The 26139-nt window shown below is 36.0% G+C and overlaps 2 protein-coding genes across 2 annotated transcripts in view; one reads left to right on the forward strand and one right to left on the reverse strand.

Annotated features, from left to right (window-relative positions):
* Positions 1 to 1294: 1294 nt before the first annotated feature.
* On the reverse strand, positions 1295 to 4888 carry socs6a (suppressor of cytokine signaling 6a). Its single transcript, XM_016537255.1, has 2 exons — positions 4534 to 4888; positions 1295 to 3011 (listed from the first exon to the last, which is right to left on the reverse strand). The coding sequence occupies exon 2, from the start codon at positions 2888 to 2890 to the stop codon at positions 1313 to 1315; it is 1578 nt and encodes a 525-aa protein (XP_016392741.1). The 5' UTR covers positions 2891 to 3011; positions 4534 to 4888; the 3' UTR covers positions 1295 to 1312.
* Positions 4889 to 11389: 6501 nt separating this feature from the next.
* Positions 11390 to 26139, forward strand: part of rttn (rotatin) — a 73258-nt gene continuing 58508 nt past the window's right edge. Inside the window, exons 1-17 of the mRNA XM_016537252.1 lie at positions 11390 to 11489; positions 13026 to 13213; positions 13474 to 13669; positions 13896 to 13973; positions 15128 to 15218; positions 15319 to 15433; positions 16211 to 16358; positions 17619 to 17784; positions 18743 to 18927; positions 19051 to 19166; positions 20510 to 20680; positions 20947 to 21159; positions 22134 to 22246; positions 22364 to 22490; positions 23721 to 23846; positions 24114 to 24230; positions 24691 to 24830. Coding sequence (XP_016392738.1) covers positions 11459 to 11489; positions 13026 to 13213; positions 13474 to 13669; positions 13896 to 13973; positions 15128 to 15218; positions 15319 to 15433; positions 16211 to 16358; positions 17619 to 17784; positions 18743 to 18927; positions 19051 to 19166; positions 20510 to 20680; positions 20947 to 21159; positions 22134 to 22246; positions 22364 to 22490; positions 23721 to 23846; positions 24114 to 24230; positions 24691 to 24830 — 2321 coding nt within the window. The 5' untranslated portion in view covers positions 11390 to 11458. The remainder of the gene's footprint in view (positions 11490 to 13025; positions 13214 to 13473; positions 13670 to 13895; positions 13974 to 15127; positions 15219 to 15318; positions 15434 to 16210; positions 16359 to 17618; positions 17785 to 18742; positions 18928 to 19050; positions 19167 to 20509; positions 20681 to 20946; positions 21160 to 22133; positions 22247 to 22363; positions 22491 to 23720; positions 23847 to 24113; positions 24231 to 24690; positions 24831 to 26139) is intronic.

Below are 26139 nucleotides of genomic sequence, written 5' to 3' on the forward strand. Positions count from 1 at the left end.
ATTAATTGAAAGTTTGCTCATGGTTCAAGTATAAACAAGCGAATATAAAACTGTGCTTTTAGGTTTTGGGTAGGTTGTCACCAATTCCTAGCATTATTTTCTTCTCTCAACCAGAGCGACAACAAAGAGTGACGGCAATCATTCCAGCGCTAGAATATGAAATACTTAAAATGGTGTTTATACAAGACAAATAAGATGTTCATGAACCATAATAAACCTTTGCTTAATGTACATGAGCCCAAAATGATTTAGACAGAACAGAATACTGTATGAACCACACTATAGCCTACAACATAAATAAAAAACAAAACCTCTTTTGTTCTCAACCTGCTCCCTTTTTGTATAACATCACAGATTCGTGGCATTCTGCATGTATTCTTCTATAACATTTTGGATGTGATTCACAGTCCTTTCTTTTGTGGCCTTCTCATACCTGACTGAACCGAATTTGTTGTTGCACAGATCTACAAAATCTAATGGACGAATAAATGTTTTACTGTTAACCTCTAATAAATGTAGAACATTAATCCTAAATAAATACTTATTCTCTTACAAAAGTTGTCTGTCGAACTTTGACGCATTCGACGTGATAACTGTATTCCAGTCATCCAGCATATTCGCAAGTTTCATTAAAGTACCGATTTGTTGAAGGAAAACTATCAAAACCTGCCAAAAACATGGCTGACATCATATTTCCAGAGAAAAGCAAATTCGCTGTAAAGGTGCGATCACATTCATCATTGTTCGGTGAATTTTAAAACCCAGTCATTTCAATAGGAATCGACACGATTGGGAATTGTGAAAGATTTCCTCACGCAGATTTCGCAACATATTCGCCTCATTGACCAGCAGAAAGATGCTTGTTTGAAAGTGGTTTCGATGTTAGCCGTGCTTCACTACTGAAAATAGACCTCTTTTGCTCACGAAATTTCGCAAATGTGACCACACCTTTACACTACAGCAAAACTATTGATGAATGAAGCACATTAATGCAACATCCAATCCTCAAATCCAAGCTTTGATAAGAGTATCAGCATTACTGCAAAACATATTCATATAATCAATATGAATGTGTATTAGGCATGGCATCCCAATCCTAAATGGTTTCTAGACTTACCGCGTTGCTCCGAAAAGACCTGCAAAATGTAAAACACTGAATCTGAGCAACAACAAATTAACCGCATATATGTGTGGGAAGATCGGATAGTCAACCTACGCAACTGATCACCTGACCTCCATATATGTAAACTGTTTTAAGAACGCGCCATTCAACAAAAAGTGCAATTTACTACCATATCCCACTAAAGTCCATTCAGTAGTGCTTCTCCTGCAAATAATCTTTCATTTTGTTTGGTAAAGGCAGTTTCTGAATCAAATCTATCCGCGTGTACTGTCGGATGACAAAGCGGCAAAGATATTGCAGGGAACGTACTTGCATGAACCGAGAGACGGAATTGATCAAGCGAACGGGGTACGTGGCAGACCCCGGCAGACGGGATCTGGAGTAACAGAACGCGCCGTTTTCAGAGTCTTTTATAGAGTGCTCGATGAGATCTACGATGGAAGTGTGACCTTCTATGTCTGGCTGCTCGTAAAAGCTGAATCTGCCATTCGAATGTTCGATCCTGGTGTGAAGCGTCTTTCCCTGTGACCGAAAGCTCAGGCTGAGGAGATAGCGATCGTCTGAACTGTCCCTCACCAAAAAAGAGCCGCCTGGAAGGTTGATAAGCTTCTCCTCAGCCTCCCATCGAGTTATAGGTCCCCAGTACCAACCCTGCTTGGCCAGCTTTTTAAGTTCCTCCGTAAGGCTTGTTACAACCATGGGTCCGCTGCTTTGGAAAGAATCGTACACCCTGCTAACACCGGGAGCGGAATTGGGGTCAAAGTTCAGGTGGTGCCTCACTCTCTCGACAACATGAGAGTCTGCACCACTGAACCCGGAGAGGGTCATTGGAATATTGTTGTTGGAAAGAGGTGACAGGGAGGGAGAAAATAAAGGTGTGTCGGCTCTGGAGTTGGAAAGGACCATCGCCGGAGTACCAGGATGGTGTCCGTTCACCGCCTGCTCCATGAGAATGTCCGATGGCATGAGATCATGGTCATTCGGGCCCTGATCCACGTGCGACGAGCTAGATTCGACCTGATCGACCACTTCCATTGGCGAGGGACCATCCAAGCAGAAGGACTGGGACGAATCTGGGTACATTCCCTCATCTAAAGGCATTGTGTACTGGATGTAGTCCTGAGGTGTGAGTCCAATAGGCACGTGATCCTCAATGTTCAAATGCAAGTTGCCACTCTGAGTATCCATGTCCTTCAGAGACTCGCTCTGATCCTGGAACAAACCTTCTAATTGGATGTCATGGAACTCCTTTCTGATGCCATTGAGGGAGGGACTGGGATTGGGGGAGTGGACCATAGCTTTGACTTTCACCTCCATCTTGATGCAAGCCTCTTCAGAGACGACTGGCCGGAAAGGCCACGGAGAAGGGCTGTAATGATGGCTTCGGAGGGACGAGGATCTTAAGGGCCGCTGGGCTTTGACTTCATTAAAGCTTATCGGGACCGACGAGGAAGAGAAGGTGTCGTCATCATCTCCAGAGCCCACCGTGGTGGAGCCTCCTTTGACTTTCGCTTTCTGTTTGGTAGACAGTCTCCTCTTTAGAGTGCCCATAAGACTTTCGCTCTTCGATCGGTTCTTATGACCCTTCTCATCCTCCCCATTAAGATCGCAACCTACCAGCCCTTTGGTGTAACAGCCTCCGAAGAGAGAGTCATCCTTGGTGAACTCGGCCGCTAATGATGGCTGCTGGAGCATGACGAAATCCCCATCTTCTTTGTCCTTTATGTTAAGTGACTTTCTGATCGTCTTCAGACTGATCTTCTTCATCCTTGTACACCCAGTCAGGTGAGGGCATGGGACGGTCCTATCTGCTGACCAAAGGATGCTAACTGAGTCTGGCCATGTGACTGGGAAATGTCAATCATGTGAACGCCAAAGCCTTCATCATCTGCAAAATGTGAGATAAGACATCATATAAAAAGTGAAATAACCAACAACAAAAAAACAACAAACAAGAGTTCTTACTCGTTTTGATTTATCATGACTTTTCAAGTCATCTGATATATTAGCCAGTATTTGGATTTTTATTTTTATTTTCTGTGTGGCTGATAAGTGTCAAGAGTGGGACTTGTATTTTGACCACAGCCAAAGTGCAGATGCACAAGATTCCAATTTTCCATCTTCATTAGGTCACAAGCAAATGCTACAATGCTTTTTGGCATATTTTTTAAAACTGCTGACATTCAGAAAATCTGCATTAGGTCCATAAACCCTGCAAATTTTGTTAAATCCAGCTAAAGAGTGTATTACATTGTGTATAAAAATGTATGTTTCTCTGTGTGTGACAGTTTGTTTGTGCGAACTACACTGTGTGAATTAAACGTGGACAGAAGAGATCGGCTGACACTTGACTTGTTAGAGTGAGCAACTTTACACTATGCTGAGATATATCCAGTTTCCTGCTGTCATATTTATGTCATATTCACTGTGTATTGTATGTAAAATTAGCATTGCCTTGCCTTTATTTGAGTAATGTGACTCCCGTACCAGATTATTGTGTGCACTGTTGGTTAGTGTTTACTTCCTTTTTATTTCCCATATTTATATTTTCAGTTTCTTTCCTTCTTAAAAAAACAGAAAATTGATTTCAATATTATCTGATAATTGTAGAATTTCCATGACCATGAGAACCAAACAAAGCTACAAATACCTACATTTAACTACATAATCATTAGCTAGTTTTTAATGTATCCAGTTTGCAATGCCAATTCCACAAATCACATTTATTAATAATGCTTATATTCACAAAAACACAATTAGTACTTGTTTACTACCGTTTTGCACTTTTCACACATTTACATATTTAATTGAGTCCAAGTTAACATTTCAAACATGTGTAACATAATATATTATTGAAACGGGTTTAAAATATTATATATAATATTACAAAACTGTCAGATCTGACATTTGATGTTTATTGTTTTTATTTTACTATGCTCAAATCAACACGAGGTGCAATCTCGAAGGCTAACCCGGCGGTTATAAATAATGTGTTAACATAAAACCAATAGATCAGTTTACAAACACGTCCTTCACAAAATTTAAAACCAAAAAGTATTGCTTTGAATGCATTTACTTACTTATAATCGTTCATGGTGTTCCTCAAAAAGAGCAGTTTACTGCAGAACTGTCACAGGCCTTTATATAAACACATTTAGCTTGAATATGATACGACAGTATCTAACTCAATAACCATAAAGCAACACAGGACTAAAAAAAATGTAAATATTAATCAATTATAATATATTTTTAAGTTTGGACAGTCAGCTCAAACTCTGTAACTTTGTCTCACAAAATGAACAGGCCTGAAATGAGCTGACTTAGCTAGCAGGCTATGGGACCTTCATCATGTCCGACACAAATAGAGAGTGTAAATATTAACGTACATACAACAAATTATGTCCACTTACCACTTTAAATAGAGTTTAATCCCCCTTTCCTGCTTCAGAAAGATGGATCTGGGTCGAACGTGTCTGACGACGAGGGTTGCATTTAGCATTACCGTGCTAATAATAGACTGCTAGCTGCTAAGCTAATCCAGTAACAGCTCCCTCGCACGAACAAGAGCTACTTAACTACATAAACACCCACTGCTCGTGGTCTGTCATCATCTCATGCACGTGAAGAGCCGAGGCTGTTTTTTCCTCAGCTGTATTTGCCCGTTTGATGAGAGAAACATTCCTTAAAGTTTCATGACAGCCCCATTTCTCTCTTCCTCTTTTTTTGTGCTAGCTAGCCACTTTGGCTACAGTCCGTTTCTCTCCCTCTTCCTTTGTTGACTGTTGCATTATGGGAAAAGACTCTGAAAGGATAACAAGAGGGAGGAGGACGTCTGGACTGGGATTTATTTATTTATTGAAATAATATAAATAAATCCCAGTGCCAATATAAATACGTAAATTCACAGTTGTTGGACAACAAATCATGATATATACTCTATAGCAATAATATATTACTTATTATATGTTCAGTTAATTATTGAACTGTATTATTAGAAGTGTGAGATATATTATTTATGTATTATGGGAAAGGGTGTCAAGGTTGTTTATTTTATTTTATTTTATTTAATTTTATACAGTAAATTCACATTTGGTGTGCAAGCCATCACATAATATGACTTGACAAGGTTTGAGACTTTGAATGCAAGATAATATTTCATACCTTATATTAAAGTGTTTATGAAAAAGTGTTATCTGAAATGAAAAGTCTATTATTAATGTAGCTTATTATATGAAATATGCAAGAGGAGGGTGTCAGTGTTTTTTTATTCATTCATTCATTCATTCATTCATTGTAGACATCTGCTTCAAATCACATATGACTTTGTCAAACTTTTATACGTTTTTTCCCTTCATCTATAATTTATTCATTTTAATTCCTGCTAATTTTTCAGTCAAATGTATTTATGCTGAATGCAAAACATTTTCATATTTTTCTGGAGTGCGTTTTCACGAGTGTCAGATTTGTATATACATACATACACATGCATACGTACATACATATACAGTAGATAGATAGATAGATTAAAAGTTATTAAATTCTCAGATCAGCACAGTCTTGTCATGTGGGTTGAATTATTATTTTTTCAGTATCTTTATAGTCTGAAATGATAGTGGATATTAAATATACTTAATAATGTAAACAAACACAGATAAAGACATACATATATTTATATTATTTTTCTAAACAAATTTAATTTACGAATATTTTGTCAGGTCGCTATCTTATTTTTTTCCTAAGCGCTTCGGTGTTATTTGAGATAAAGCATGAACTTTAAAGTAATTCATTGGTGGCCTAATTAGTGTCAGTATTGTTTTAAAGTGGGTAATTGTGTTTACTGCTGTTGGGCTAATTTGAGCCTTACTCTGAGATGCTGGGGGGGGGTTTCTACCCTTAAAGTTAAACTGTCAAGTTAATAAAATGCGGTGGTGCTCTTTGTGCAGAGACAGCCTCTATGCAAAGAGTCTAATTACATGCCCCTATTAGAGCTTATCAAGCTGAACCACATTATATTCAGAGAGGAGGAGAAAGCCTGATTCGTTAAAAGAGCACAGTCATGCTTATAAAGGGTTTTTAGAAGACAAACCAGAATCTTTATATACAGATAAACAGGGTTTCTTTACATTGCATGCTTTTTCTGTCTTTTAAATCAGGAGATTATCATTTGTCATATCTCATATGATTCTTCCTATCTTGTATGAAAGCTGCATGAGCCAGAAATTATTTGCACAATATGTCTGCAGCATCTCTCACATTGATTTAGTCCTTCAGCTTGACTGTTTTCGCTGGGGGGGGGGTGTTGTCAGAGGTCCCTCAGTGCCCACCCTAATATCTTCAACACTTGCAGTGGAGCGAAAGACGTGTATTACAGACATGTCAGACAGTGATGGTACCGTTGGGACCACTTGGGTTTTTGTTGTCTGAGATTACTTGGCTAGAGCGGCTCTTGCTCTCCAGTCGGGGGTCATTTATTGGATTGATCATGTTTACCTCTTTAGCGTATGCCCTCTTTTTCTTTCAAGTCAACAAGTGCATGCTCTGGATGCATTAGCATGCAGGAAAGGCGATCCGCGAGCTAGTCCTTCAAAACCTCTGCTCGCTCCACATGGAGAGTCCTTAAAGGGTCTGAGAGAGTTTGCATTAATTACACCAGAAACAGCTGGAGCCGCACTGAATGTAATGAGTCAGCCATATACGACTCGAGCTGAATGCAATTAACGTATGCAAAGAAAACACCAATTATATTTACTTAAGCATGTAAAACATGGTTTGCTCATTGTCTTTAAACTGAGCTGATGCTTTTTGGGTGTAAATGTGCTTTGAAGTACTCTGGATGTTGTGTAAACAGTTTGAATTAGTGTCCTTATGTAATGATGATGGCCTGGTTGTGTAATGTTAACGTATGCATTGTAAGAGCATGAGGCATGTTATGTCACTTTCAGTTTTTACTTCAGCCCTTTAGATATTTTTTTCAGCTTTTTTGCCACCCTTTATGGATGCCAAACTAGAAATGTTTGTGTTTTTAAATTAATTTAGACATTTTTCAGGGGGGGGTTTTGCCACTCTTTATTGATGCCACACTAAAAAAATGTGTGTTTTTAAATTCATATTGTACTGGATATTATTTACGATTATTATTATGCCTCTAATTGCAGTGATTTAGCCATTAGGCATTTTATTTTACTTTATGGAAGAAAAAAATGTAATGTAAGTGAAACAAAGCTGTTGCATAAATTCATGCACACATAATAACATTGCACATACTGTTTAGTTTTTTTTAATAAAAATTATTTCCTGAATGTGTTATGCCATTAATTACAAACAAACGAATGAATGAATTAATAGTATTTTTTATTATAATTTCTGTTATTCTTTCTGTTTATTGTGGTGTAGATCTGAGTGAAATGGCTTCTCTAATGAGAAGAAAAATGTATGGGCGGGAACTGATTTTATCGATCAGGAATTGATTGAATCATTAGATTGTTGTTGTTTGCTAATTGCTGCGATCTGGTGACAGGAGGGAAGAAGTTGTATTCCTGCCTTCGTGCCAGTGATCACGTCATCAGAGAAGAGATGTATTTGCAAGGTTTTTTTTTTAAATCTCTCTCTCTCTCTCTATATATATATATATATGTGACCCTGGACCACAAAACCAGTCATGGCACCCATTCACTGCAGAGGATCCACTGGTAAGCAAGGGATGTAAGGACTCAGGGTGAATACATTTTCAGCAAATTTTCATTTGGTCAAATAGTCTTATCTATTGTGAAGTATATACCGAAAATAAACCGATATTTTTTTTTTTTTGAAGCAGTCATGTTTAAATTTGAAAACATATGTTTCTATTAAGCAGCTAGATAAGACAGTTTAGAGAGTGAGTGTGTGTAGTTTATTTTGTAGAACAAATGGTCAAAGTATTTTCAAGCTATGTTTACCACAGGCTTTATTTTACTCATAAATTGAAAAACCCCACTATAAAAGCCCATACAGGAAAATCTTGAAGGAATCAGCAGTTTTGACGTCACACCTACACCACTCTATATTGATTATGTCCATCTGGAATTAACTGGATTGTTGTTTGCTGATTGCTGTGATCTCATATGAGTGACAGGATGCTGGAGGGAAGAAATAATTGTCCACCATTGAGTCAGAGCACATATCGTCAAAGAAGAGATGGTGTTGTGAGGAGGAGGAGGGGAAGTTAATGTTTTTGAATAAAAAAAAAATTATGATGTACACAGATAAACTATAACAAACCGCGTAATAATTCAATAAAAGATATGAAATGTCCAATTTCACGGTGACTTGAACAAAGCAAAATCTGCATTTTTCCAGATACCCCCTAGAACCCGCTCACTGTCATACAGAAAGTCTAAAGAGTTTCAAAATAACCAAATAAGAAATCTGAGTGTCTACCTGGTCTTTGCGATATCAAATGTGTTTGGGTTATGTTCCATATTGGACTCTTAGTGCGGAATATTCATGATGAGTCCGGGCAGGAGCATGGGTGCAAGCCAGGGCGATAGATTTGGTTCATCAGCCAAGCACTTTATCTCACAGTGGAAAAGACGCAGAGCGATCCTCTCCGTACCGCAGGTTCGCATATCAGAAAGAGACAGCCATGTGGAAAATAAAACAGGGAAATCAGTCCAAATGTCTTCAGGTCAGGGATGTGCTGAGAGTCATATCAACCGGTCAGACCGCTCAGGGAGGAGACCACAGCACTGTGGTGTTTTAGACAAATAGAGTGATTTGGACAGTGAGGCTTCGGTGTACCAGAGGAGGTGATGAATCATACCGAACCCAGGACACATTCACCTGAAGGTGCAGTCTGTTTCCTCAGGCTGGAATGCTTTGAATGACTGATCTCAGATCTAGGCTGATTACCAGCAGGGTCTATCACAGTGAGCGCATGGTGAACATTTAGGTGTTTAAATCCTATTTCATCCGCCACATATAGGCCTTTAGTTCTAATATAGCCTAAAGACGGATGGAAGAAAGGTGAAAAACTCATCCGATGCTATCCAGAAGACCTGTCCTATGAAATCAGCCCAAAATGTTATATAATCAGTCTTTGTGGATTGTATAGGCTCATCAGACTGTACTGTAGAAAGTGTTGTATGGTTTGTGTGCTGTTATTGATTCAAGATTGTTATTAATAAAAAAACACAGATACACAAGACATCCGTTTATTTGATGATGAAGATCTTGGGATATTCATCAAGGACAACAAAATAATAAACATGTCATAACAAATATACAATTGATTTATATTCAGAGATTAAAGCACCAGTAATAGTTCACCCAAAAATGAAAATTTGCTTAAAATTACAACTAGGATGCCTTGAGGGTGAGTAATTCATGGGCTAATTTTCATTTTTTGGGGTGAACTATCCCTTTAATAGAGTACTTGTTTAAAGTTAAAAATGTCTTAATGATGGATTTGTTTTTTTACAAACACACAGCTTTTTTATAAGATATTAATTGACGGACTGCAGTCGTGTGTATTACTGTGGATTATTGTGATGTTTTTATCAGTTGTTTGAGCTCTCATTCTGACGGCACCCATTCACTGCAGAGGATCAGGTGATGCAGTGATAAATCCAAGTAAGTCCAAGATAAATCCATGAGTACATTTTCAGCTAATTTGAATTTTGTGGTGAACAGTTCCTTATATAATTGCAATGTATGTACTGTGCTCAGGAACATTCAAATGTCTTTATAATGTTTTTCTTTTCTGTTGTATATCATTTTAATTGTTTATAATGTCTTAAACCTTAAATTAATATCAGTTATGCTCTGCATGTGATGCAACTGCGTCTTTTAATGAAAAAATAAATATATGTGCAGCATTCATTTTAAAATCTATCACAGCTTTCTAAAATCATACAATATCACAGCTTTGTCCTCTGTATAATCCATAGACTATTTTCAAGTAAAAAATGTGTGCCTGCTGAGCCGTCTATCAAAATATAGAAGTCTTTTAATTATCACTTTTGAGGATCCTACTGTGTTGTCATATGTCACCGTCCAGAGTGTGAAAATCTTAGTCACCAAATAAATATAACATGTAAAATCATGTAAAGCGTTGTATAATACTATGTTTGTGGTTTCTAGAAAGTTGATGGGATTTGCAATGATGCCTAAAAAATGTTTAGTACACTAATCATGTTTGGAAAATAAAACAGATCACTGTAGCTACTCATCTCACTGTATTATATATATTTTTTATTGTGTGTAAACAGTGTGGTTTATAAAGGTAGCAGTGTTGTAATGAACAGTGACATTTCTAGCTAGTGAAAAGAGTCACAGTACAAATGCCACCCAGGAAATCAATAAAAGATACCTTGTAGGTCATCAAGTCCTCTAAAACTGTGGAAATCAATATGCACATTCAACAAAGTTGTCTCTTGACTTTTTCATAGCATGAAGAAAGGCACAAATCCAATGTGTACTGCTGTGAGAATTATTAGAAATGTTATACACTTATAACACTTATACACTTATTTTACACACTTAAAATGCAAACTTTAACATGAAAGGAAGCTATATTTAAATGGACAGTTTATCCAAAAATGAAATCATTTACTCACCCTCATGTCTTTTTATACATCTAAGACTTTTGTTTTAAACTGTGGAACACAAAAGAAGTTGTTCTGTTGAATGTAAGTTTTGGTAACAGGGTTGCAAAAAAACTGCAAACCACATAAAAAATGAATAGAAAATACAATAGCTCATATAATATTTAGTTTGACTTCCTGAGGCTCACCATGTGAAGGTTAAGTACCTTCTTTCACTGAGCATTATTTATTTGTGTTAGTATTAGTTTCATTTTACAATGGTAGGCTACTACTAGTAGGCCTATTTCTAGACATGTATAGTAATTAGTATTGAAAACATTAATAGCTTAATAAAAACTGACCCAGTTGTAAATAAAAAAATAAAAAAAGATTATTTAGTGATCTACAACTTTTATACAGAAACAAACAAGAGTAAATTAATAGCATAATTATGCTAAAATGTAAATGTTCTTACATTTTCATAAGGGTGCATTCAGATAAATTATGTACAGAATACAATCATTGATTTATATTCTTTATATTTTGCAAAATATATGTTTGTTTCAAGCTGTTGTAAAGCCCAAACAAATCTGCACGGCCTCTCTCACACATAACTTATCTGACATATACCGGAAGTGCCTGACAGTGGCGCGCTAGTTGAAAAAAGACCCGCGACGCTGCCAGTGATGACAAGGATGTGACGTTTAACCGAAGACCGCCGTTGATCTACAGTAAATGTAGTCCGTTTTGTTTTCCACCGGTGAGATAAACAACTATGGAGTTATCATCACTCATAAAGAAGATCGGTAAGACGCTTTGTAAGAGCGACAGTCGGATTTTTGAGCGTTAAACAACAAACAGCTGATATTGAAGTAGCCTGATTAGCTAAACAGAAGTGAGGCAGTATGTTATGATCAGTTAACTGTTATTTGGCATAAACATTTATGCATAATTACCAGTCATGCTAATATTGTTGTTGTATCTTGCAAAAAAGTATTTCTTTAGTTTGCTGAAGTCATACAAAGGCTAATATAACGTTGTTGCGCCTGCGTTTACATAGCTGCTCACTCACAAAGGATCTGCCGAAGTTTTCTTTGTTGTGTTTAGTTTATGATAACAACAATCAATCTGCACATTTTTTTGTAAACTTGTGTGGTTGAACTGCAATCTGTGTTACAGTATCAGGAAAATGCATCAGCCTGCTTTGCATACGCTGCAAATATCAATTTCTTGCTTAGTAGTTTTGTCTTGTTTTGCTGTACAAATATCTAAACATGATTGAATCATACATTTGCTTGTATCACACAATGACTTAAGACATTAAGTCTTGTTTTCTGAGAAATGTTTCAAAGTTTGTGTGTGAGTTTATGCTTAAAACAAGAAAAAAAAATTAAGAGGAAACAAGATTATTTTTCTGACCCCACTGGCAGATATTTTGTCTTGTTTTAAACAAAAGCTCATTAAATTGATACATTTCTCAGAAAACGACTTAATATGTTTTGTAATTTTGCTTCTCAAGCAAATTTATCTTGATTTAAAGGGATTGTTCACCAAAAAAAAAAAAAAAAATCTGTTGTTTACTTACCCACAAGTTTTTCCAAACCTGTATGATTCAATTGTTGAACACAAAATAAGATATTTTAAATAATTTTGGCAACTGAACCAAAGTTAACGGTTGGCTTCCACAGTATGAAAAAAATACTATGGGAAATCAGTGGCTACCGTCAACTGATTGGTTACCAACATTCTTCAAAATATCTTTCCTTCTGTTCAACAGAAAATAGGCACTCATACAGTTTTGGAACAAGTGGAGGGTGGGTAAATGATGAAAGAATTTTCACTTTTGGGTGAACTATCCCTTTAAGAAGGTTTACATTTTTTATTGAATAAATATAAGTGCTGTCAAATGATTAATCGCATCCAAAATAAAAGTTTTTGTTTACACAAATATATGTGTGTACTTTTTATATTTATTATGTATATATATAAATTACACACATACAGTATATATTTTGAAAATATGTACATTTACATGTATAAATTTATATTTATATAATTTATATTATATATACATATATTTAATATTTAAACATAAAATTTTTCTGAAATATATACATGCACGTGTGTTTATTTATATCTACATAATAAATATACACAGTACACACACATATTATGCAAACAAAAACTTATTTTGAATGCGATTAATTGCAATTAATCGTTTGAAAGCACTAAAAAAATATACACAAATACTTAGTAAGAAAATATATTTTTTGCAGTGTAAAGAGTGTACATTTTTGCATTGCATTATACTGTATTCATACATCATTATTTTTCTCCATAAGGACACTCCTTAGTGGAAATCAGAGTTCGGGCTCTTAAAAATATCAGAAGCAAACTGGATCATGGTCTCATCGCCATTCCTGATCTGGTCCAAGAAAGGATGCTGTTTGTCTTCCTTTTGGAATGGTTTAATTTTCCGGAGGTTCCAATACAGGAGGAAGTTCTGGAGTTGATCGGCACGCTGTCCAAGGTAATTATAATGCACAGAAGGTATGTAAAATGATTTGAGTGTCTTTATATTGCCAGGCTGCATTTAGTGAGATGTTCTCAGTGACAGGATGTGATGTTTTAATGGGCCTCACTGCAGTGGCACTATTCATTACCAATCAGATCATGAAGGGAAAAAAGTGCAAGTGGATGTCAGCATCCACAGAAAGAAACAGGCAGATTATTCTACTAGATGGCATGTTTTGAGTAGTATCTAATTTTGGTTTCCGTTCCATGTCAAAGCACCCAAGCGGAGCCCAAATGCTACGGGAGGTAGGGGCTGTCGAATTCCTAACACAGCTCTCGCCTAATGTGGATCCTCGCCTCCGAACAATCGTAGACGGCATCTTCGATCAGCTCTTCCACCTCCCAGAGGCTCTGCCTAGTTGTCCACCCACAACCTCCTACGAGCCACACTCTGTTCCCTCGCTGCAGACAGGTATAAAAACTTTACATTGATTTTATATCTTTCTGTTCTGCAGATTACTGTAGATATCGAAGTCATTATAACCAGTGTCAAGGTTGCCACATAGTCCTGTTTGAATAGCTGTCTTGACAGCAGCTCCGGAATGAACATGAGTAGACTGTCTGATTCAAGGCAGAGGAGAGCATGAAAGTGCTGGGCCTGATTCGCTTTTCAACTGCAGCTGCTTTTGTGTTCTCAGAAGACGACTCGTCGGCTAGGGGATATTTCCAGTGCAGTAAACCCAAGCAGACAGATGCTCCCACCCCCAGAGTATCATGTAGGTGACATCAACATCAAATTACTTTTTGTTAACTAACTTTCAGGGAGAGCTTAAACTCATTAAATCTGTAAAATGGATCACTGTGGAATGTATGTGTTAAATAATCTAATATCAACACTGATACGAATTGTCAGGCTTCGACAGCAAGTATTTTTTCTTCTGGCAAGGTTGGGGCGATTGTGCAGATTTGCATGCTAATATCTTTATTTTGTATTTTTAAAAAAAATTGTATTAACTTTAGCATTTTAGCAATTTTTTATGTCTGTCAATAGGATTTATATTATTTATATAAAATTTTTATATACAAAAAGGTTTTGAATTAAGCATCTTATTCTCACCAGGACTGCATTTATTTGATCCAAAATAGAGTTAAAAAGGTAATGTTGTGAAATATTATTGCTATATATAAATTACAAAAAAATATTTTAAAATGTAGTTTATTCATGTGATGCTGTAACTCCTGATGAAACATTGAAAACAGTGCTGCTTAATATTTTTGTGGAAATCATTATACATTTTTCAGGTTTCTTTGATGAATAGATAAGTTCACAGGAGAGCAGCATTTATTTCATAAATCCTTATTAAATAAATTGAATAAGCAATTATTAAATGCAACTTTACTGAAGAAAAGTATTATTATCTTTCAAAAGAAATCTTACTAACCCCAAACTTTAAAAGTTTAAACAGTATATTTTTAATGAGGCTTTTCATTTTATTTACAAAAAAGGAAGAAGTTAAAGCAATTAATTTGTAATTTTCAACCATTTGAACCGATGCTTGTAAGACTGTCCCAAATCATTCTTACGATTCTGTCAAAATCTAATCTGTTGTTATCTAGTTATACAATGTTGCTGCCATATTTATGTATCTTTAAGAACAGTTGTGTTCAACATATTTCAGAAACTAGATGGTTTAGTTTGCCATTAACACCTGTACACATTGTACACGATTAACAGACTTGAAGTACAGTATTTCACCCAAAAATGAAAATTGTCAACATTTACTCACCCTCATGTTGTTCCTAAAATATTGACAGAATTTTTTAAATTGTTGCTTTAAAGTTAAAGTTAAAGCTTTAAAATCGTTTGTTTAAAGTCTTGAGACTGAAGTCTTTAAGACATTTATATTCTTTTTATTTCTTTACCCTGCAGTCAGTACTTCTGTAAGATGCTTGAAGTTCTCTGTTTTTCCATGGCTGTCCTTGAACACAACCGATCGACATATATTGTCATCAAATGAAAGGTATTTGTACCCTCTGCTTGGTGTCATTTTACCACAGCTGCTATCTAATATATATATATATCTTATTTCCGAAATGACCTGTCGCTTGTTCAATCTTTAGTTCCCTCAGAAGCGACAATCACAATTTAGTACGAACCACCTGCGAGCTGCTTCGTGACGTCATCATGCAAGACTTCCCTGCCGAAATATTCCTGCAAAGGCCAAGTACAGTTCAAGTAAGATTTAAATTTCATTTCTGTCAGTTGTTTTAACCCCCTGATGGGATCTTCATAAATTGAGTGACAGTGATGAAAGTGATATCGTGGGCTCTGTAATCCCCGTTCCATTCTATAATTGAATGCCGCAGAATCTGATTGGCTGTACAGTGCATTCAAGTCGGGAAAGTATTGGAATGACAGCGGCAAATCGTGTCTTATGTCTAGGACTGTACCGTGGTGATTATCTGGCAAGCTGACACTAGCCGTTTTAGTACAGGCATTTAAAACCAAGCATTGCTGTATTTCTGTCAAAAATGTGTTGGCAGGGACACATTTGAGATCATCTTTCTAAGATATGTAGTCGCAATAGCCTCAATGAAAATGATTTATTATTCTGTTGTGCTAGAATAAAGCGTTTGAATTGTTTTGGAAGCATTCTCTTTTGTTCTTAATGCTCTTGCTCTTTTGTATAATTGTTTAAAAATTGAAGGTGCCACTGATTCTGACTTTGGAGTGATCCGTTCAATTAGGTTTATTGAATCAACCTGATTCATTGGCATTGTTTTGGTATCACTGGAGGGGTATTGCATTTTAAATTGGTACAAATTACACAAGTCAGTATCAGGTGGCCTTTTATTTAGTGCCTAATTGAATGTAGAATCACTTTCCTTAAAACACTTGCAGCATTTAGATCAGCGGTTGTGTTGTAATGTTATAACAATTGGAAACATGTTCTTGCAGGTTTACAAGACAACATCAACTTCTGTTTTCATATATTGCTGTTTTCCCCTCTAGAGTCTGCTGTCACTTCTCGGTCTGAATGTTGATGGTGATGTCAGCTACCTGACGTTTCAGGCATTGGCCTGTCTGGAACAGCTTTGCAGGAACTTGAGGAGCCGCCTACGTTTCTACAGAGATCCAAGCTTCTGCTCAGCCAAGCAAGGTACCAAACACCATCTATTATAAATATACTAACTTGTTCTGTGGAGGTTCACTTATATTAGCGCATATTTTTTTAGATTTTTGTAGCATTCTAAAAGTCAGAAAGTGTTTTTTTTTTATTTTTTTACATGCATTGGCTTATTAACTGTTACTATCAGTTGCATACACTACAGTTCAAAAGTTTTGGGTCGGTAAGGTTTTTAAAAATGTTTTAAATGAAAGTCTCTTCTGCTCTTCTTGTACAGTAAAAACAGTAATATTGAGATATGTTATTATAATTTAAAATAAGTGTATTCTATTTTAATGTATTTTGCAATGTCATTTGCTCCTTTGATAGCAAATCTTAATTGAAATCATCATTACTTCAGTCTTCAGTGTCACACAATCCTTCAGAAAGGATTCTAATATTTGGTGCTAAAAAATTCTTATTATTATCAATGTTGAAAATAGTGCTGTTTAATATTTTTGTGAAAACTCTAAACATTGTTTTCAGGATTCTTTGAATAGAAAGTTCAAAGAACAGCATTATAAACACAATCCCCCTGTTTAACAGTCAAGACTTAAGCCTAGTCTCAGACTAAAATGCATGCCTGGGCTGTAGGGCTGTAAAAAAAAAATTTGAATTTCAAATATTCGTCGAATTAAAAAAAAAAAATCCACATTCGAATGCAAAAAACGTTGCATTCGAATTTAAGGTCTGCGTCAGCCATCAAGCAGCCTTATCAGTGGCGCACGAGATGCGATGACGATGTATGTGTCATTGATTGCATTTGAATGCTTTTGTTAGCCTATCCAGTTGAACCCACTAGATGCGGCGCTGCTACGTTGTTCATTCATATATTGCAGAAAACGAGAGCATCCACTTACCTATGATGAGTTCACAGCTGAGAGCAGTGATTTCACTCGTTGGATGCGTCAGCGTCACGTTTGCATATGGCCGTACTATGCCGTCTGACAAACTATATTTTATACAGATTTTATTTTGTTTTGGCAAGTATTTAATTATTTTGAAATACGTTGGATTATGCAACAGACATGCAACTCGTTGTCTCCATGCAGTTAGTTAATAAACTATCGGTATCGGCCCTTTTCATGCTATTTCTGATATGCCGATGGCTTTAAAATAATCAAAAGTCGTCCGATAAATATCGGCGGCCAATACATCGGTGCATCCCTAGTATCTCCTATTCTAAATGTGATTTTACAATTGGACTTTTATAAATGCTGAATTAATATCCATCTTATCATTTCATCCCTTTAGACCCTGTTTCTCAGAACTCGTCTATCTCCTATCCTCAGGAGGTGAGGGCTACCCAACACTCGGGAGTCTCTTCCCCTGAGGAAATCTCCACCAGACCCTCTGTGGTGGGCAGACCCGGTCAGCGGGTACGTGGGGATGGCCAGGACGGAGATGCTGCCTCTTCTAGGTGCTTTATTCTCTACCTTTAAAATAAAATAGAAGACAGGATTTTCCTTGTTCATTTTTGAAATAAAAGAGTGTTTCCAGGCCTGGAAAAGTTTTTTTTTTTTGGATTATGATAAGCTGTAAAATATTTAATTGGTTAACCATTTCTCTTTGTACATGCAATTCTTTTAAAATATTTTTTAAAATATTTTTTTTTATTATAATTTTTAAAAAGCCTTGTCCAGAGTTAATTTACATATAGAAATTGTAAAGGTACAGAAATTGTACAAAAAGTACACTACTATTCAACCGTTTTGGGTCAGTAACATTTAAAAAAAAAAAATATTAATACTTTTGTTCAGCAAGGATGCATTACACTTACTGAAAGTGACAGTAAAGACTTTTACATTGTTACAAAAATATGAATCAAAAGAATTCAAAATAATTGCAAACAAAACTATATATAGTTTCTACAAAAAAATGTAAGCTGCACTCTTTTCTGTTTTCAACTTTGATAATAAAACATGTTTCTTGAGCACCAAATCAGCATATTAGAATGATTTCTGAATGATCATGTGACACTGAAGACTGGAGTAATGGCTACTGAAAATGTAGCTTTGCCCTCGGGAATAAATTACATTTGAAAATATATATATATAAAAAAAACAGTTATTTTAAATTATAATAATATTTTTACAATATTACTCTTTTTTTTTTTTTTATCAGATAAATGCAACCATTAAAAAAATCATATTCACCCCAAACATTTGACTTAAAATGATAAAATACTACAAAGTGTAAAATATGGAGTTTAAAGGCTATATCTACTAAATTTAGGTTTATGTTGGAAAAGATGAGAACTAAATATAGCGAAAGTATTCGTCACCACCCTTGAAAAATCTTTTCATTTTTTTAAAATGTTGCTCACAACCATTCATGTCTTTAGCAATTAAGAATTCTTTTTGATTTGTGCGGTACAGCGGTAGCAGCAGTCAGAGAGGGGCTCCCCCCAGGCCAGCCCAACAGTCTCCCCTCCCGCAGCCCCACCCGGAGCTCCCTCCGGAGATGGAAGCGGAGGACTCGCTGGAGCTGCAGCTGCAGCAGTGGAGCCTGGCTAGATTCGCCGTGGAGGCCGTGGAGCACGCTCTCCCTCTCATCAGGACAGGTGAGAGTCCTCTTAAACCCTCTTTCCTGTTTCAAACGCAGCTACAGCTGCTGCTGATCCCCTCACACGTATGCTTCCATCGCTTCATATTCCCCTCTTTTTTTCTCATCCCCACCCTCTCAGAGAGCCTGAAGGTTTTCCAACGGGTGCTAGAGCTGCTGACAGAGGCACAGGGGCTGCTGGGAGACAGCATAGCCCCTGAGGTGTGGGACGAGCACAGCCTGACTGCGATAGAGCTGGCAAGTGTCTTCAATAACCCTCCTCCACGGTGCAGATAAATAGCCATGAGGCTGATGTCTGCATTAGTGCATACAAACACACCTGTCGCTTCTCCGTCTCACCCACTCCACTTACTCTGAGGGACAGATGGTCATAAGCTATCTGCGCAAATCAGTCATGGCACGACCGTTGTTTTTTTAGGCCAGTTTTACCACTTAGAAGTCCCTGTTTGCTCCTGACAACTCAATACATATGCTATTTCCATCTAAAATATTTGTATTGGTTTAGTAAAATACAGTAAGACTTTACAGCTTATGTTAAGCTATAACTCGTTTCAGTATGGCTCTATTCAATAGCATTAGTAATGAAATAGCTCACATGAAATAAGAATGAACTTACTTTTAGAGCATTTATTAATCTTGCCTAATGTTAGTGCATTAATACATTTCAGGTTGTATAAATTAACATTAATTAATGTATTATGAATGAACATTAATTAATAATACAAAATACTACATTTTTAAGTTAACCTAGGTTAATAAATTTTGTTTAATTGCTGTTTATATTAGTTTATGATACCTAATTCATCAACTAGTGTTAATGTAATGAGCCTCATTGATAAAATATTATTATTATTATTATTATTTTTTTTTACATTTTATTTTATTTATTTAACCAAGATGGTTCCATTGAGATACAATATCTCTTCTATTATAGAGTCCTGGTCAATGTTACCCAATAAGCATATATGTTAACATTTAGGTATAATTATATTATATTATATTATAAATTATATTGCATTATATTACATTATGTTATATAATATAAATGAACACTGTTCAAATTCATGTTAGTTCATAATGCATAAACCAATGTTAAAATAGTTATTCACAAAATGTTAACGTTCACAACCTTATTGTAAAGTTTTACCATTATCATTATGCAAAGTTTACTTGGTTTCATTCAGCTTATGAGTATTTAACATAAAATTACATCAATGCATTGCATTATACTCATACCAAGGATTATGTAGGTCGCATCACACTGATTTACAAATTTGTCTCATTAAATGATGTTCATTGCCCGTAGAAATCTTTTTAAATGAACCCGTTGTGCTTAGTGTGTGTGCACACCTATGAGAACGTTCCCCACCGCATATGATTATGTATATTTCACGGCATGCCTCTCTCCCTCATTGATCTTTAATGCACGCTCATGGCATTTTATCTTGAAAAACTGCTGTCCTCTGAAAACTTTCTTTGAAATGCACAGGACTCTTGCTGCCCCCTGCTGGCAATAAAATGACATGAGATCAGTGAGTCTCTCAGTACTTATGTTTTTTTTTTTTTTTGTCTTGTGAAAGAGGGAGAAATTACAAGCATGTATAGAGACATTGGGAGATGTTATATGCTACTACCATGGCATGACTTCCTCTGAACAACCAGAATCGTCTCTGATCCACCACCGAATGGTCTTCACGGGCACTGCCATTTTCACAATACGTCTCCTGCAAACCTTGTTACCTGTGGAGAAGGTGAGTGAGCATATGGCTGTGCCATTCTTAGACATTAATAAGCTGTGCCACCATCGCTGAATGGACATATGGCCGTGTCCTTCATGGTCATTATTAAAACAAATGAGAGTGTGAAACACACCTGAAGTCGCTGTGAAAGGGTCAATTGTTCAGTTAAGCTGTAGACCTAAGGACAGCACTGTAATTACAGACAAATTCATTAGTGTGTGCTTGTTTAGTGTACATATGTGTGTTTATTACCTTATGTATGATGTCTTTACAAACAGGCTGGAGATAACCTTCCGGAAAGTACAGTGGCTGCCATTTTCCTCGTGTGTCTCGATTCATCCTTCAGTGTGGCGTACCCCCTCATCCAGGAGTCAGCCGTGGCGTACCTAGAACAGGCTTGCTTTGAAAGATACAGCCTGTATCGTAGAGTATCACGCGTTTCTCACTGCATGGAGGCTACATGCACTTTTTTAAAGGATGCACAGGCTGAGGTAATGATTGGATCAAACTTTCAAGACCAAATTACTTGTAGGATATCTACTTGAAGAATATGTATCTTCTTGTGGATTCAGTGAATTAAGGCATCCACTGTTGTTGAAATTCTGGTTGATACCGATAAGCTGATAATTATTACATAATGTTATAGCTGATATTAAACACTGTTAATAAACTCTAAATAAAAAAATAATGATTTGAGTCATTTTGAGGTTTCTAAAGGCTGATGTAATGCTTGGAAACGTTTAAAGGGTTAGTTCACCCAGAAATGAAAATTCTGTCATTAATTACTCACCCTCATGTCGTTCCAAACCCGTAAGACCTTCGTTCATCTTCGGAACACAAATTAAGATATTTTTGATGAAATCCGAGAGCTCTCTGACCCTCCCATAGACAGCAACACAACTGAAATGTTCCCAGGTCCAGAAACGTGGCAAGGACATCGGTAAAATAGTCCATGTGACTACAGTGGTTCAACCATAATTTTACGAAGCTACGAGAATACTTTTTGTGTGCAAAGAAAACAATAATAACAAAATTTATTCTACAGTTCTTCTCCCCGAGTTACCGTCTTCCGCCATTTTGGAGAGTACCCCAGAACGTAATCAACGTAATAAGCGTTGTTTACGTTCAGCATGTGCGCTTTTATCCTGAATGTAAACGACGCTGATTACGTTGACTACGTTCTTTGCCCCATGCTCCATCTAACCTGAGATCTAGCATGTAAGCCTGGATGCTCAGCAATCTCAGTAACTGATTTGGTACCGATATATCGGCAGTCCTAAGTTAAATTTTAATCAAGAAGATAGTAATGCAACTTGAATAATGGTTTGTCTTTAGACGACTAGCTCACGCAAATATTATTTCTTCACCCTCATGTCGTTCAAAACCTGTATGTTCTTATTTTCTGTATAACTATTACTTTAAGAATTTTAAGTAAAATTGATTCAAGTGAAATGTTTCTTCACAGGGTGATAAGAATTGGCATGAGCTTTTGGAACTCGCTGACCAAGGAATAGATGCTTTTCTGTACCATCAGCACTTACCGGTGGTGAAGGAGTGCGTCCAGATTTGCTCCTACCTGTAAGTTGCTCACAATTATGGAAACTGTAAAACCGCTATTGACATCTGCTGTTTTGTCTGGCACTGTGGAAGAGGCGTCATCGTATAAAAATCTGTAAAAATCGTGACTCTTCGTAGGTGGAAATTTGCACAAGCAAGCCCGCTCCTGCAGTCGGAGAGTCAGAAGATATTTCTGAAACTTTTGTCTCATCCTGTGTCCCCGGTGAAGGCAGAAACCTACTCCTGCACTCTGAGCATTTTGAAGGTACAAGATGTGCAGTGGAAATTGGGAGATAGAGCCTATTTTAAGCCACTTCCAGTAGATATGTGACAGGAAAGACAGGGAAAATTTCACCTAGTTTTGGAAATGTGAATATTCCAGCTAAACCAGCTACATTGTTGGTCAAAGTTGGACATTAACTGATCTAACATGGTTTTAAGTGCTTGACCCAGTCGTCCAGTGTTTCCTGTTCTGCAGTTCAGTGGCAAACCTCAAAGAAGAATGGCCACAATATATTACAAACAAATGACTCTTATGAACTCTGTTATGTTATTACATTCAACAAAATTAAGTATATTTTGTTTAAGATTTGTGATATTTAAGTGCAGTTAAATACTAGTATTATGTTATTAACAAATTTAATTATAATATTACATTTACACTACCAAGTAGTTTTATAGTTTGGGCCAGTAAGATATTTTTTAAATAACTTAATACTTTTATTCAGCAAGGATGCGTTCAATTTAATAAAAAGAGACAGTAAATACATTTATAGTGTTACAAAAGATACAAAGATTTCTATTTCAAATAAATCCTGTTCTTTATATTTATCAAAGAATCCTGAAAACAAAAATCACAGTTTCCACAACTGTTTTTTTTAACATTGATATTAATAAAAATGATACCCGAGTACCAAATCTGCATTTTATAATGATTTCTGAAAGATCATGTGACACTGAAGGCTGCTGAAAATACAGCTTTGCCTTCACAAGAATAAATTACATTTTAAAATATATTAAAATAGAGAACAGTTTTTTTTAATGTAATATTATTTGACAATGTTACTGTTTTTACTGTATTTTTGATCAAATAAATGCAGCCTTGAAAACCATAAGAGACTTCTTCCAAAAAATTGTGCCAATAAAAGTGTACCAATAAAATTGTACCAAAAATAGTATGTATTAAAATGTTACAAAAATCAAGTTTACTATATGTTAGCTATTATCCAAAGCACTTTTTAGAGTAGTTGGCAAGCTTGACCACCTGATGACCTGGTATTTTTTTTAGCTAGCAATAGACCTATAATATTTTCATCAACAGCTCCATTTGTTGGGAGTAAAATGCTGTTACCCTTTATAATGGTTCTGTGTAGTATACATTGAATTTCTATTAAATTGCCTACCAATTCTATTACACTCCACATAGGGTATTGGTGGCCCCTGAACTCTGTAGATGGCAATATCCCACCCTAACTTCATGCTCTCATCCCTACAGGAGTGTTTAGGAGTTCAGAATGTGGCCAAACCTGCCACATCCATCTGCAGCGGAGTGCATTTCTTGCTTCATTCCCGTGTCCTGTATGAGATCAGTATGTTTGGCCTTCAAGACCAAGCAAGAGAGGTGAATTATTCATCTTCCTGTTTCCAGCGAGACCCCAAGTAATGCACAAAGAAGAAATATTTTGATATACCAATGCACAGCTCGCTGATAAATATTGTATCCACGCTCCATGTTTAATGGGTTACTGAGGTCGTGCTAAGTTAATGATTGACATTGGAAATGCCCCTGTCTCACTGCTGTAGCTGGCAGTTGGTGGATTTGGATGAGGTAGCTTGTTGTAAGTGCAATATCATAGCGCCATCAACTAACTTTATGTGTGATCCAAAGGTGAGCGCTGCTGCCAAGGATCTTCTACTCTATCTGCTGAAGGGACGATTGATGATGACAGCTGCAAGTTGGAGCAGATTTAATGAGGCACTTTACCCGGTCATTCCCATATTACAGGTGCAAACACTCTCTCCTTTCTCCACATCTCTCGTCACACGCACACACAAATGCACAGCCGCAATATAACCGTCAAACTGGGCTAAAAAATAATTTCCAATGTAATATTAACGTGTTTGCGAGACGCCCGAGGCTGAATGGTAATATCCATGTTACGCCGCATTCTATTTTAAACAAGGTTATTTTGTACTTTTCAACAAGCGAAGCTGTGTTTCTTTTTTTTTTTTAAACGACTTCCACTGCGGGTGGGGTGGGGTTGAAATTGAATATTCATAAATCTTGTCAAGGTCATCACATTTGATTCATTTTTAGCTGAAGCCTCCGGGTAATTGGTTTGTGCTGTCAATAAAGCAGTGGTGAAATGGCATTGTGTGTTGTTTATTGTTTTTCCAAGATGGATTTAAGCTTGAGAGTCTATTGTCTGCCATGGTTGTGTTAAACTTGCGTTTTTGTATTTTAGAGTTACGCAAGCACTGAGGACGCCCTGGGAAACTGTATCCTGCTGATAAGTGAAGCATCTGCTGAAAAGGGAGATGAGGTGTGCTCACTGACTGCTAGACTGCGGGCGGCCCTCCGGCTTCTGTTCACCAAGCATCATGCGTAAGTTAAACGTGCACATCGGTTTGGATATCAAATAATTTCTTTCACTGTCTTAAGGCAGTAATTACCAAAAGATGAAAATTCTGTCATCATTTACTCATCCATATCATTTTCTTTTGTGAAGCACAACAGGAGATGGTTTGTATAATATTAACGCTGCTATTTTCTAATGAAAATGAATGGGAACTTGGATATCAAGGTCCTCAAATTAATAGGCAACATAAAAGCAGTCCTAGATAGATATATTCCAAATCTTCTGAAAGCATACAGTAGCTTTCCCATGTGAAAAAGAAGTGCCATACATTGTATTGAATGTGCGCTTGTAGTTTAATTCAAATCTTAAAAAGATATTTTCGTAACACTCTATTTTACCGTGCCCTTGTTACACGTTACATGTACTTACTATTAGAATAACAATAAAATATGCATAATTACATGCAAGTAAACCAAAGACAAACCCTAATCCTAACCATATAGTAAGTACATGTAGTTAATTAATATTACTCGGTACTTAAATGTATAATTACACTAACAAAGACACCTTAAAATAAAGTGTAACTGATATTGTTTTAAAACTGTACTTAAAGATAATGTGATATTAATAATGAAATAAAAGTACACTTAGAAAGAGTACACTTTCGAAACCATTTCTTAACACAATTAAGTACACTTTAACAAAGTTCAATTTGTATTGTCAAATTAAACATTTTACTGTACATTAAGTCATTAAAATATATTTTAATAATAATTGTGTCATTCTTTAGAGAAGTACGCTTATTTTGATGTGTCGACTAACATGCGAAAGTACTTTATTATAATTTTAGGAGTACTGTTATTCAATATTACATTAATATACAAGTAAATATTTTTTAAATGTATTAATTGCAATTTCATCATTTCAAATTTGTTATTACAAGTGTATTTGACATAAACACATGACATAAAAGTTAGAATGATAGAATAATCAAATCAAAATAATCAAAATCATTAGAAATGACATTACATTATATTTTAGTTTACCGTAAATGCTTGTCAGTACATTCCGCATTACACTTTAACAATATTTTTTTTTACGACAATAGAAGTAATTATGCAATTTTATATAAAAATGTACTACATAAGTGGGTCAACAAAGCTCTCTAAAGTTCAGCTAATTGCATTTAAAGTGAATTTAGTAAAACTATAATACGTTCTCATTTAATTGCAGTTGACATGCAGTTTAGTGTCCGAAAACATGAAATAAATATACTAAATGTAAAATATATTATTTTAGTAAAGTACTTTTAAAAAAAAAAAATATGCTAAAGTT

The sequence above is a fragment of the Sinocyclocheilus rhinocerous genome, unplaced genomic scaffold (assembly GCF_001515625.1).
Source record: "Sinocyclocheilus rhinocerous isolate Xijiao unplaced genomic scaffold, SAMN03320098_v1.1 scaffold1328, whole genome shotgun sequence".
Taxonomy (NCBI): Eukaryota; Metazoa; Chordata; class Actinopteri; order Cypriniformes; family Cyprinidae; genus Sinocyclocheilus; species Sinocyclocheilus rhinocerous.